This window comes from Trypanosoma conorhini (assembly GCF_003719485.1).
Source record: "Trypanosoma conorhini strain 025E chromosome Unknown Tco_14.4_contig_00331, whole genome shotgun sequence".
Taxonomy (NCBI): domain Eukaryota; phylum Euglenozoa; class Kinetoplastea; order Trypanosomatida; family Trypanosomatidae; genus Trypanosoma; species Trypanosoma conorhini.
In genome coordinates this window covers 8,894-19,257 of record NW_021704418.1, presented here as the reverse complement: position 1 = coordinate 19,257, position 10,364 = coordinate 8,894, and the positions used below count along the sequence as shown (strand labels likewise).

The following is a 10,364-nucleotide window of genomic DNA, read 5'->3' as shown; positions in this document are numbered from 1 at the left end:
TTCTTGCGGTGGTGCAGCTCGTGAACAAGCTGGATCACACCGGGGAGGTGACTGTGTTCACGGCGAGCGACCGGGAGACATTTCGTGTTTTCTCCCTTTTCGCAGGCATATCCATTAACAATTCCCACCTGCTAGAGTTTGCTGTGAATGCCGGCCGAGAAATGATGGAGCTGAACGAGAACCGTGCACTGGCTGGTGGCCGACGCGCCTCAGTACGCAATATAAAGCGTCCGCTTGCCATTACGGACAGGGAAAGAGATGCGGTACGGGAAATTGAACTCGGCCATCTGGACATCACAAGCGTTGAATTCGACCTGTTCTACGTGCGTGAGAATATGGAGGAGCCACTTGACGCCGCCGCTGCCGTTGCGTACAGACTAATCTTGGGGACTGGTCTTCCTCAGAAGTTTCGCTGCCGTGATGACACGTTGCTGAACTTTATCCTCCAGTGTCGGAAGAAGTACCGCAGTGTGCCGTACCACAACTTCTACCACGTTGTGGATGTATGCCAGACCATGTATACCTTCCTGTACAATGGCGCTGCCTGCGAAAAGCTGACCGAGCTCGACTGCTTTGTGCTGCTGGTGACGGCGCTGGTGCACGACCTTGACCACATGGGGCTGAACAACAGCTTCTACCTCAAGACGGAGTCCCCGCTAGGTATTCTGTCCAGTGCGAGCGGCAACACCTCGGTGCTGGAGGTGCACCACTGCAACCTTGCCGTCGAAATTCTCTCCGATCCGGACTCGGATGTCTTTGAGGGACTTGAATCTGCCGATCGCGCCCTGGCGTATCGCGCCATGATTGACTGTGTGCTTGCAACGGATATGGCGAGACATAATGAACTTCTAAATTTGTTTCTGGAATCAATGGAAAAACCGTATTCAATTGAGGATACTGGTGCCAGACAAATGGTCATGGACGTTATAATGAAGGCGGGTGATGTCTCGAATGTGACGAAGCCGTTTGACATTTCTCGTCTGTGGGCCATGGCGGTGACGGAGGAGTTCTACCGCCAGGGCGATATGGAGAAGGAGAAGGGTGTGGAGGTGCTGCCCATGTTCGATCGTTCCAAGAACACAGAGTTGGCCAAGGGCCAGATTGGCTTCATTGATTTTGTTGTCGGCCCGTTTTTTAAGAAGATTGTGGAAGCCGGCCTCACTGGCATGCAGTGGACGGTTGACCGTGTGAACAGCAACCGTGCAGAGTGGGAGCGAACTCTGGCAGTTAGGAATGTTTCCGGTGATTCGAAATGATGTATTTGTGAGAAGTGTCAAGGGAGATTACGATGTATGTAGAAATTTTTTCCGTTGATCTTGTTTTATTGGGGTGGGCTATGTTTAGTTTCTGGCTTCGGCTTCTAGGTGTATTGCCGCCAGATGGATTGCGCTTTCTTGGATCTCAATCATTTTTTTCAATGCGAAGCTTATTTATCCGCGTTGTGTCTATCCCTTGAACTCTTCTTTGGTTCTGGCGATGCGAGAAGCGCATGTACATCTTTTTTAAATTTTGTATTTGTTTGAACTTCTCCGAATGCGTGCGTGTGTGTGCGTTTGCCTTCGTCTCTCTTGAGTTGGCGCATGCGATGCCGTGCTTGAAATAGGACTGCTTTTTTTGTTGTTTTGTTTTGTTTTGTTGTTGTTTCTATTTGTTCTCGCGCATTTTAACGTTTCTCGCGGTTGTTGTTGTGTCTGCCTTTGCCCCTTTTGTTTTCATTTTTTTTTTTCCTCCTTGGCTGTGTGTTTTGCCGCGAATTCAACCCCGCGCCGCTGCCTCCACGTAGAAGAGTCTACAAGGAAATTTGCGAATGACGGCTGAGATCAGTGAGAAGGCTTTTCCTCTTGCCGGGGACCGCCTGACGCAGACAATCCTGGACCTAGTGCAAGAGGCCAGCAACGCGAAGATGATCAAGAAGGGGGCCAATGAGGCCACCAAGGCCCTCAACCGGGGCATTGCGGACTTAATTGTGCTGGCGGGCGACACGAACCCTATCGAGATCCTTCTGCACCTCCCTTTGCTCTGCGAGGACAAGAACGTGCCGTACGTGTTTGTGCCTTCCAAGACGGCGTTAGGTCGGGCGGCTCAGGTCTCCCGCAACGCGGTGGCCCTGGCGATCCTGCAGTCAGAGAACAGCCCCATCTCCGCCAAGGTTCAGGCAGTCAAGCTAGAGATCGAGCGCCTCTTGTAAGCCGTCGGTGAGGAGGAGCTTGCATGGAGGCGGGAAAGGGGAAACAAGAAGAAAAAAAAAGAGGAAACGCAGAGAAGAATACAAGAAAAAAAACAGTAAGACAGCACACACGAAAAGTAAAGGCATTACAACATATATGCTTGGAGGAGAGAAAAAGGAAAGGCGGTCCTCTCCTCCCTCTGCCTTCCTCCCTCGAGTGGGAGGGCGGCGGGGGAAGGAGGTTGTGTCTGTTGAGTGGGGGCCGGGGATGCCTGTAGACGGCGGTGGGAGGACGGCAGATGCCCGCCCCCGCCCCCAAGAGATTTAATGGAATCCGTTAAGCTGAGAACTGGAGAGCCACGATTGAAGGTACAAAAAAAAGAAAAATATGAAGGGGAAAAAAAGAAGGGGGAAAGGAATGAAAGGGAAAAAAAGGACGCCCATCGACGGAGCGGCATGAATGCAGGTCCTTCGCGAAAAGGGCGTTGGTGATAAACGATTTAAAGAGACCCCTCGTTTTTTTCTTGTTATACATAACTCTTCACTGTTGTTTCTATCTGGCGTGTGTGCGTGTACTGCGGGCTTCTTCGCATTGCGCTGTTGTGGTTGCCTGGGGGCGGTGAGCATGCCTCTCTTCTTTTTCGCTTTTAGATTTGATTTTTTTCGGACGAGGTCTCCGCTTCGTGTCCGTTGCGGGTGTGCAATCGAAAAGGAGAATACAAACGGACAAACAAAAGACAACGACGGTGCTTCGCTTTTTTTGCTGTTGGTTTGTTTACTTTGGTTGATGGCAACTCAGTGCGTCGCCAAGTGCGGTGGATATCGCTCGCTGCGTGCCGAATGCGCTCGTGACCCGTGTTTGGCGCAGGGAATGTGTAAACTGATGGATGTGGGCATTAGAGACTGCGCCGAATGGTGTTGTGTGGGCCGGGGCGGCTACGTGTTCCTCACAGTTCTCTTCTTCTGCGGCGGAACCTGCGCTCTGTTTAGTATGTACTACCTTTGGCGTCTTCACCGGGCCAATGTCGCCGCGGGGGCCGTCACAGAGACTGGCGAAAAAGTAGAGGTCCCCCCCGAGTCGGACCCCCGCGCAGTGGCGGCGCAGCAGCGCCGGAAGCGCCAAGTCACGGTCGACCCGGAACTGCTTAGGGCCATCGGCCTCTCGCCGCCAGAAGACGAGAGGCAGGGCGTTGGGCGGTATCGCGAATGTTAGCTGCATGACGGCGAACTATTTCAACCGTTGCTGGGTCTCTCTCTATATATATATATATCTCTGTGTGTGCATTTGCATCAAGCTCGCTTTGTTGTTGTTTTTTTTTCTCGTTTTGGTGGTATTTTGCTGATAGACTTGTGCGGTGCCGCAATGGTGGCCGATGCATTTTTTTTTCTTTTTGCTTTCCACTTTCCTTCTTGCCCCGTTTGTTTGTTTGTTTGTTTGTTTTTTTTTTTTCTTCGCCCTTCACCCCACCGCGTTCTTTCCACGACGCAATCGCACACACACGCACACACGCACATGTAATGGGCCGTTAAGAAACATCTGTAGTCCCGCATTTACGTCTGACTGATTGCGCTTGTGTTGCGGTCAGTTTCTACTAAAAGCAAAAAAAAACAAGGGATAAATTAGCTGTGCTGTGCCCATCCTCGTCTTTGAGGCCCAATAATTTCTGTTTGTTCCTCGGCGTCGCGGCTTCCATTCGTCGCTCACTGACACTCCACCATGGCAATGGTGAAGGCGTCTTCGCCCGGCAAGGTTCTCATCCTTGGCGGCTACCTCATCGTGGAGGCGCCCAACGTGGGGATCTCTGTCGGCACGACGGCACGCTTTGAAACCCGGCTGCTGTCGCGCCGCGCCGCGACCAATGGGAAGTGTTGCGTGCGCATTCATTCGCCTCAGTTCGGCAAGGAGTTTGCGTTTGAGTGCGCGGTCGACAACACTCCCGAGCCCACCGTCTCTGTGGCCCAGACAGAGGGGCCCGATTCCCCTTTCTTACGCCATGGTCTCCTGTACACCGTGGCTGCGGCGCTTGCGCACGGTGGAGACGTTTTCAAGGAATTAACGTTGGAGCTGCTCGCCGACAACGACTTTTACAGCCAAAGAAACTACTTGGTGTCACAGGGAAAGGAGGTCACCGTGTCCAACCTGCGTTCGCTGCCGCCGCACCTGCCTCTTCTTGGCGACGTCTCCAAGACAGGGCTGGGCTCCTCAGCTGCAATGACGACCAGCATGGTGGCGTGCCTCTACCGTGCCCTGACCACCCACAACGGCGGGAGTGAAGGCCGTGAAAATAATATTGACGCGGCGGCGGAGAAGGAGCTTATTCACCGCGTTGCTCAGGTGGCTCACTGCGTGGCGCAGGGGAAAATTGGAAGTGGGTTTGATGTTTATACCGCGACCTACGGAACTTCTGCGTACCGCCGCTTTTCGCCACGGCTGGTCGAGACGGTGATGAGTGGCAAAGAATCTCCTGTTAAGGTGGTGGTCTCTGCCCTCGCGGGCTGTGTGAGTCTGGAGAAGGAGTGGGTGAAGCGCGTTCCGTTCCAGCTCCCCCCCGGGCTGAAGCTCGTCTTGGGGGACGTTCACCAAGGTGGCTCCGGCACACCCGGAATGGTCTCCAAAGTCATGGCATGGCGGAGCTCAGTTGCCGGTAATCCGGATAGTCTTTGGGAGCGACTCCGGGCGAACAACGAGAAATACGTGGAGGCATTGAAGAAGCTGATTCAGCAGGCTAACACAATGCCAGAGGAGCATGCGGAATCCGTGAATGCCCTAAAGCAAGCCGTGCTTGCTCAGTACACCCCCAAAAACGATGCGGAGCGACTTTGGATGGAGGCGGCAACTTATGCCTCCACGAGTCGACGTTACCTGCGTGAAATGGGTCAGGCTGCCGCTGTGGAGATTGAGCCGAATGCGTTGAGCGTTCTGCTCGATGCCACCTATGCGCTTCCAGGCGTATTTGCGGTGGGGTGCCCCGGAGCAGGCGGGTACGACGCCGTATTTGCCCTGGTTCTGGGTGACGAGGCCTGCAAAGCTGTCGAGGTGTTTTGGGAGGGGTACGCAGCCATGCACGTTTGCCCGTTACTGGTACGCGAGGATGCCGCTGGGCTTATATGTGTTTCTGAAGGAAATTAGTGGTGGTCAAAATATCACAGGAAAGCAGAAACACACACACACACACACACAACTATTTATTTTTTTTATTGTAAGGGGTCCACAAAGACTATGCGGGGGGTTGCCTGCCCCTCTCTCTTTCTGTGTCTCTTTCCTCTGCGGCTGCGGTCCCAGCGCGGCGAGGCCTCCTCCTGCACCTTGTCCTCTCTTCCGCTCTCGTGCTTGTCATCGTCCCTGCTTCCCTGCTTCCCTTTCATCCAGCAAACGCTACTCATTAGCAGGCAGGTAAACTCAGGGGAAGAGTGACAAAGAAGAGCGCGAAGGGAGATAACTAAAGTAAAACAACGGTAACAACAAGAAGAAGAACATCCATCGATCATGCTGGAGGCCCAAGTTCAACAGGCCAATCTGTGGAAGCGTCTGATTGAATGCATCAGCGGCCTAGTCAATGAGGCCAACTTTGACTGCAACCCCGGCGGTCTCTCTATTCAGGCCATGGACACAACTCACGTCGCTCTTGTGCACCTCCTCCTCCGTGACGACTGCTTCAGCAAGTACCAATGTGAGCGGAACAGCATTCTCGGTCTTAATCTTGCCTCCCTTTCAAAGGTGCTGAAGATTGTTGAGGGCTCAGACAGTTTGACGCTGCACCACGAAGATGACTCAGACGTCGTTGTATTGACCTCTGAAAACATGGAGAAGTCACGCAAGTGCGAGTACCAGCTGAAGCTGATGGATATTGAGGGGGAGGCGATGGGGATTCCCGAGATGGGGTACGGCTCAACGGTGACGCTCAGTTCGCAGGAGTTCGCCAAGATTGTTCGTGACATGAACGTCTTTGGTGAAACGGTCACGATCGAGATTCGGAAGGAGGGTGTGAAGTTTAGCTCATCCGGAGACCTGGGCGAGGGGTACGCCTTTCTGCGCGCCACCGGAGGGTCGGGGCGCGCCGTAAAGACGGCGCCGGAGGTAAAGAAGGAGGACGACGAGGACATGCCTATCGGCCGCGCCAACGCGTCAAGCCCGAAGAACGGCAGCACCGCCATTGGGGTTGAGGTGCAGACGGATGAGCCTGTCACGCTGACTTTTGCGCTGCGTTTCATGAACGTCTTTGCGAAGGGCTCCACGCTGAGCGAGCGTGTCACGCTGAAGTTTGCCCCTGACAGCCCGTGCATGGTGGAGTTCAACATTGACAACGTCGGCTACCTGCGCTACTTCCTCGCCCCCAAAATGGACGACGTGATGTGAGGCGCCAAACTGTCTGCTCTGCGGCCTCGACGCGCACCAAAATATGCACGACGAGTGAACGGCGAAATGGAAGCTTTGGAAGCAAAATAATAAAAAAAAAGAGCGGAGCGGGGTGGGGTGGGAACGAAACAAAAAGAAACAAGCAAACCAGACAAGGAAGGACGCCGACGTGGGCGGTGAGCGGAGCTGAGGGAGAACATCGAACGAAATCCATACGCACAGAGGTAAGCAGGAGCTACGAAGGCAAAAAAAAAAAAATAGGTTTTCTTTTTACTTTTTTTTCCCGTTTTTACTTTTCCTTTGTTTTAATCCATAAAATTTCATAGAGTTCCAGAGGAGGAATCACAGCGGCAACACAACGGCAACGATAACATTACAGAAGACGGCGGTGGTGGTGGTGATGAATAATGTGGCTTCGCTGTAACGTTTATGGGAGCCATGGGCCGTCAATATCGTCCTCTTCTCTCTCGGGGTGTGTGCGAGAAGCCTCTCTGGCCGCGAATTACTAGGGAAACTTCGTGGCATTTCCCACGTTTGCCTCATTGCGGCTTACTAATTTATCTTTGTGCCCACGATGGAGAGAAGTAGAGAGATCTGTTGTGTGTGTTGTTGTGTGTTGTTGTTTTGGCTTTGGTTTTGTTTTGATGAAGGGGGCGGTGCCGCCTGCCTTCTTCTTTCCCCGGCATTTGTTTTGTTTCTTGTTGTGTCTTGCTCGTGTTTCAGTGAGCCCCTTCCCCGCCCCACATGTGGTGCAATGTCGAGCGTCACCCACACAGATGCTTCGTAGAGGAGGCTCAGAGCAAATGACGTGGCGGCACGACGCGACGAGGAGAGGCGTGCGGCGGAGCAAAAGTTAACGGGGGCATGCTTAAAATGGACCGCTCCGACGGGAATGTTTGCCTGCTGCTGCTGCTGCTGCTGCTGTGGCAATGACTGGATTCCGCGCGTGCAGGCGGCGGCTGCGGGCAAGGTTTGCACGGGTGCCACCCACTTGCTTCAATGCCTTTTTCTTCCCTTCCCTCTCCGCTTGTCCAGGTCAGCCGCCCGATACACAGCGTCTAGTAGTGCGTAGTAGGCAGGGCACCGTAAGAACGTTTCGTCGTCTCTCATCGTTGCTTTGGAGGAAAATGCCGGCCCCGGCCACAACTGCGGTTGCCGCTTCGGAGCCTGTGCTCGAGGTGAAGAAGGATCTGCGCCTGCTGCAGACTGGGCGCCCGGTGGCGGGATATTCCAACACACCAGAGTTGCTGGAAAGGCACAATGCCGTGACGGGGGGGAAGCCCTACTTCCGTTTCCCTCCAGAGCCCAACGGCTTCCTCCACATTGGCCATGCGAAGAGTATGAACCTGAACTTTGGCTGTGCCGTGGCGCACGGCGGCAAGTGCTACCTGCGCTACGACGACACCAACCCGGAGGCGGAGGAGCAAATCTACATCGACGCCATTCTGGAGATGGCGCGCTGGATGGGGTGGAAGCCTGACTGGGTCACCTTTTCCTCGGACTACTTCCAGCAGCTCTACGATTTTGCGGTTCAGCTTATTAAGGACGGCAAGGCCTACGTTGACCACTCAACCGCGGAGGAAATTAAGAAGCAGCGTGAGAGTCGCGAGGAAAGCCCATGGCGCAATCGCCCTTTGGAGGAAAATCTTCTCCACTTTGATTACATGCGACAAGGACGGTACGCCGAGGGGGAGGCCACGCTGCGGGTGAAAATTGACATGAAGAGTGATAATCCAAACATGCGTGATTTTATTGCCTATCGCGTCAAGTTCTCCGAACACCCGCACGCAAAGGACAAGTGGTGCGTTTACCCTAGCTACGACTACACCCACTGTCTCGTCGACAGCCTGGAGGACATCGACTACAGCTTGTGCACCTTGGAGTTTGAGACACGGCGCGAAAGCTATTTTTGGCTGCTGGAACAACTGAACCTCTGGAGGCCGTTTGTGTGGGAGTTTAGCCGTCTTAACGTGACCGGGTCGCTGCTCTCAAAGCGCAAAATCAACGTGCTCGTGAAGAAGGGCATCGTCCGTGGTTTTGATGACCCGCGGCTGCTGACGTTGGCCGGCATGCGTCGGCGCGGCTACACCCCAGAGGCCATCAACCGATTCTGCGACCACGTGGGCATCACACGCTCGATGAACGTTATTCAGATCTCCATGCTCGAGCATCTGCTTCGCGAGGACCTGGACGAACGCACCGAGCGCCGTCTGATGGTCGTGGACCCGGTCAAGGTCGTCATTGACAACTGGGACGGCGAAATGGAGGTGGAGTGCCCCAACCACCCGCGCAAGCCCGACCTGCAGTCGCGAAAAGTAAAGTTCACCAAGACATTTTACATCGATCGCAGCGACTTCCGCACGGAGGACAATAACAGCAAGTTCTACGGCCTCGCACCCGGACCACGTCCTGTGGGGCTGAAGTACTGTGGGAATATTTTTTGCCGCAGCTACGAGTGCGATGAGGCGGGGCGCCCCTCCCTCATTCACGTCGAGGTGGACTTTGAGCGCAAGACGAAGCCAAAGACAAACATCACTTGGGTCAGTGCGACGTACGCGGCGCCGGTGGAATTCCGCCTCTACGGATACCTCTTGAAGGACGATCGCGCCGCCATTGACCCGGAGTTCCTCAAGTACATTAATACCGAGAGCGAGCAGGTGCAGCAGGGCTATGCCGAATTGGCAATACAGAACGCGAAGGTGTTTGAGTCCGTGCAGGCCGAGCGCTTTGGGTACTTCGTCGTGGACCCAGACACGCGGCCCGGCCACCTTGTCATGAACAGGGTGCTGACGCTCAAGGAGGACAAGGAGAAGGGCGCCGCGTCCCCTCGTCCTCAAAAGTAAAGCCACTGAGCCCACAGAACTGGAAGAAGCCAAAAGGGAAAAGGGGGAAAAAATGAGTAAGAGAATGAGAGAAGCCGAAAAAAAAACGCAACTTAAACATATATCTGCATCTCTACACACACACTCACACACACACACAAGGAAGGGGCGGGATGAGGATTAACGCAACGAAGGCAAACACAAACCGACGTGTTGTTATCGTTGATTTTGTCGTGATGTGGGGGTTTGTGTTGTTGTGCGGCCTCGCTTCTCTTTTATGTGGGTGGTCTAAGTAACGGCATTGATTTGTATCCCATGCTTTTCTTTTTGTCTACTTGCGTGTGTGTGTGTGTCTGTGGAGTGGCGGAGGGGGCTGGTGCAAGTCAAGCCCTCCTCTTCCCCCGCTTCATCCACCTACCGCTTCTTACGTGTTTGCGGGGCCCGCCTTCGCACGGTGCCGGCTTGCTTATTGTCGTCGTCGTCTTCTTTGCGTCTTTGACTTGTTTTGTTGGTGCCGTCGCGCTGGGGCCGCAGGTGTGGGTCGTGAGTGCGACAGCACGAAGACGAAAGGAAGCGAGGGCAACACGCGGCGGCCTCTACCATGGACCCCGCTCCAGCCGCCTCAGCCACGAGGAATTACAAGCGTGATAATGATGGCAACGATGGGCATCCGCTGGGTGAATTCCTAACAGGCAAGTACGCCGTGACAAGCGCGCTGCAGGCGCGCTTCATCAACCAGTACGACCCCATGTATGACAGGCCCTACACCCACTACGAACTCAACACAAATCGCTACTTGGACGAGGAGCTCTGCCGCCTCCTTGAGGAAGATCGTCGCAACAACACCCAGCACCACTTGCAGACGGACAAGATTGAAAAGGCCTTCATGCTTGCGCTCTTGGCACATGAGGCGATCTTGCGTAGCTAGCGATGATGCGTCTCAATGTCTATATACATGAATGCCGCAGATTTTTTTTAATTATTATTTCTAATCTCCTTAAGTGGACCCCTTCCAACA

At 54.1% G+C, this 10,364-nt stretch overlaps 8 protein-coding genes across 8 annotated transcripts in view, besides 10 other annotated features; all 8 read left to right on the top strand.

Moving 5' to 3' along the window:
- Nucleotides 1-118, top strand: part of Tco025E_05574 (cyclic nucleotide phosphodiesterase) — a gene marked incomplete at both ends in the record, with an annotated part of 1,437 nt that extends 1,319 nt beyond the window's left edge. The window contains one exon of the mRNA XM_029372467.1: nucleotides 1-118. This exon is cut by the window's left edge and continues 1,319 nt beyond it. Within this exon, the coding sequence (XP_029227444.1) occupies nucleotides 1-118 (118 nt within the window).
- Nucleotides 119-161: 43 nt separating this feature from the next.
- On the top strand, nucleotides 162-1,256 carry Tco025E_05573 (cAMP phosphodiesterase; the record flags this gene model as incomplete). Its single annotated transcript, XM_029372466.1, has 1 exon — nucleotides 162-1,256. One exon carries the CDS (start codon nucleotides 162-164, stop codon nucleotides 1,254-1,256), a length of 1,095 nt encoding a protein of 364 aa, XP_029227443.1.
- Nucleotides 1,257-1,807: 551 nt separating this feature from the next.
- On the top strand, nucleotides 1,808-2,188 carry Tco025E_05572 (ribosomal protein S6; the record flags this gene model as incomplete). The annotated part of the gene is made up of 1 exon (XM_029372465.1): nucleotides 1,808-2,188. The coding sequence occupies one exon, from the start codon at nucleotides 1,808-1,810 to the stop codon at nucleotides 2,186-2,188; it is 381 nt and encodes a 126-aa protein (XP_029227442.1).
- A 42-nt stretch (nucleotides 2,189-2,230) lies between these two features.
- Nucleotides 2,231-2,289: a microsatellite.
- Nucleotides 2,290-2,954: 665 nt separating this feature from the next.
- Nucleotides 2,955-3,380, top strand: Tco025E_05571 (uncharacterized protein; the record flags this gene model as incomplete). Its single annotated transcript, XM_029372464.1, has 1 exon — nucleotides 2,955-3,380. One exon carries the CDS (start codon nucleotides 2,955-2,957, stop codon nucleotides 3,378-3,380), a length of 426 nt encoding a protein of 141 aa, XP_029227441.1.
- Nucleotides 3,381-3,547: 167 nt separating this feature from the next.
- Nucleotides 3,548-3,584: a sequence feature (GA-rich).
- Nucleotides 3,585-3,616: a microsatellite.
- A 43-nt stretch (nucleotides 3,617-3,659) lies between these two features.
- Nucleotides 3,660-3,681: a microsatellite.
- Nucleotides 3,682-3,884: 203 nt separating this feature from the next.
- Tco025E_05570 (putative phosphomevalonate kinase protein) lies at nucleotides 3,885-5,297 on the top strand (the record flags this gene model as incomplete). Its single annotated transcript, XM_029372463.1, has 1 exon — nucleotides 3,885-5,297. The coding sequence occupies one exon, from the start codon at nucleotides 3,885-3,887 to the stop codon at nucleotides 5,295-5,297; it is 1,413 nt and encodes a 470-aa protein (XP_029227440.1).
- Nucleotides 5,298-5,327: 30 nt separating this feature from the next.
- Nucleotides 5,328-5,348: a microsatellite.
- Nucleotides 5,349-5,654: 306 nt separating this feature from the next.
- Tco025E_05569 (proliferative cell nuclear antigen (PCNA)) lies at nucleotides 5,655-6,524 on the top strand (the record flags this gene model as incomplete). The annotated part of the gene is made up of 1 exon (XM_029372462.1): nucleotides 5,655-6,524. One exon carries the CDS (start codon nucleotides 5,655-5,657, stop codon nucleotides 6,522-6,524), a length of 870 nt encoding a protein of 289 aa, XP_029227439.1.
- Nucleotides 6,525-7,120: 596 nt separating this feature from the next.
- Nucleotides 7,121-7,168: a sequence feature (A-rich).
- A 256-nt stretch (nucleotides 7,169-7,424) lies between these two features.
- Nucleotides 7,425-7,448: a microsatellite.
- Nucleotides 7,427-7,489: a microsatellite.
- Nucleotides 7,490-7,651: 162 nt separating this feature from the next.
- Tco025E_05568 (putative glutaminyl-tRNA synthetase) lies at nucleotides 7,652-9,367 on the top strand (the record flags this gene model as incomplete). The annotated part of the gene is made up of 1 exon (XM_029372461.1): nucleotides 7,652-9,367. One exon carries the CDS (start codon nucleotides 7,652-7,654, stop codon nucleotides 9,365-9,367), a length of 1,716 nt encoding a protein of 571 aa, XP_029227438.1.
- A 114-nt stretch (nucleotides 9,368-9,481) lies between these two features.
- Nucleotides 9,482-9,506: a microsatellite.
- Nucleotides 9,507-9,682: 176 nt separating this feature from the next.
- Nucleotides 9,683-9,704: a microsatellite.
- A 243-nt stretch (nucleotides 9,705-9,947) lies between these two features.
- On the top strand, nucleotides 9,948-10,274 carry Tco025E_05567 (uncharacterized protein; the record flags this gene model as incomplete). The annotated part of the gene is made up of 1 exon (XM_029372460.1): nucleotides 9,948-10,274. One exon carries the CDS (start codon nucleotides 9,948-9,950, stop codon nucleotides 10,272-10,274), a length of 327 nt encoding a protein of 108 aa, XP_029227437.1.
- Nucleotides 10,275-10,364: the final 90 nt, after the last annotated feature.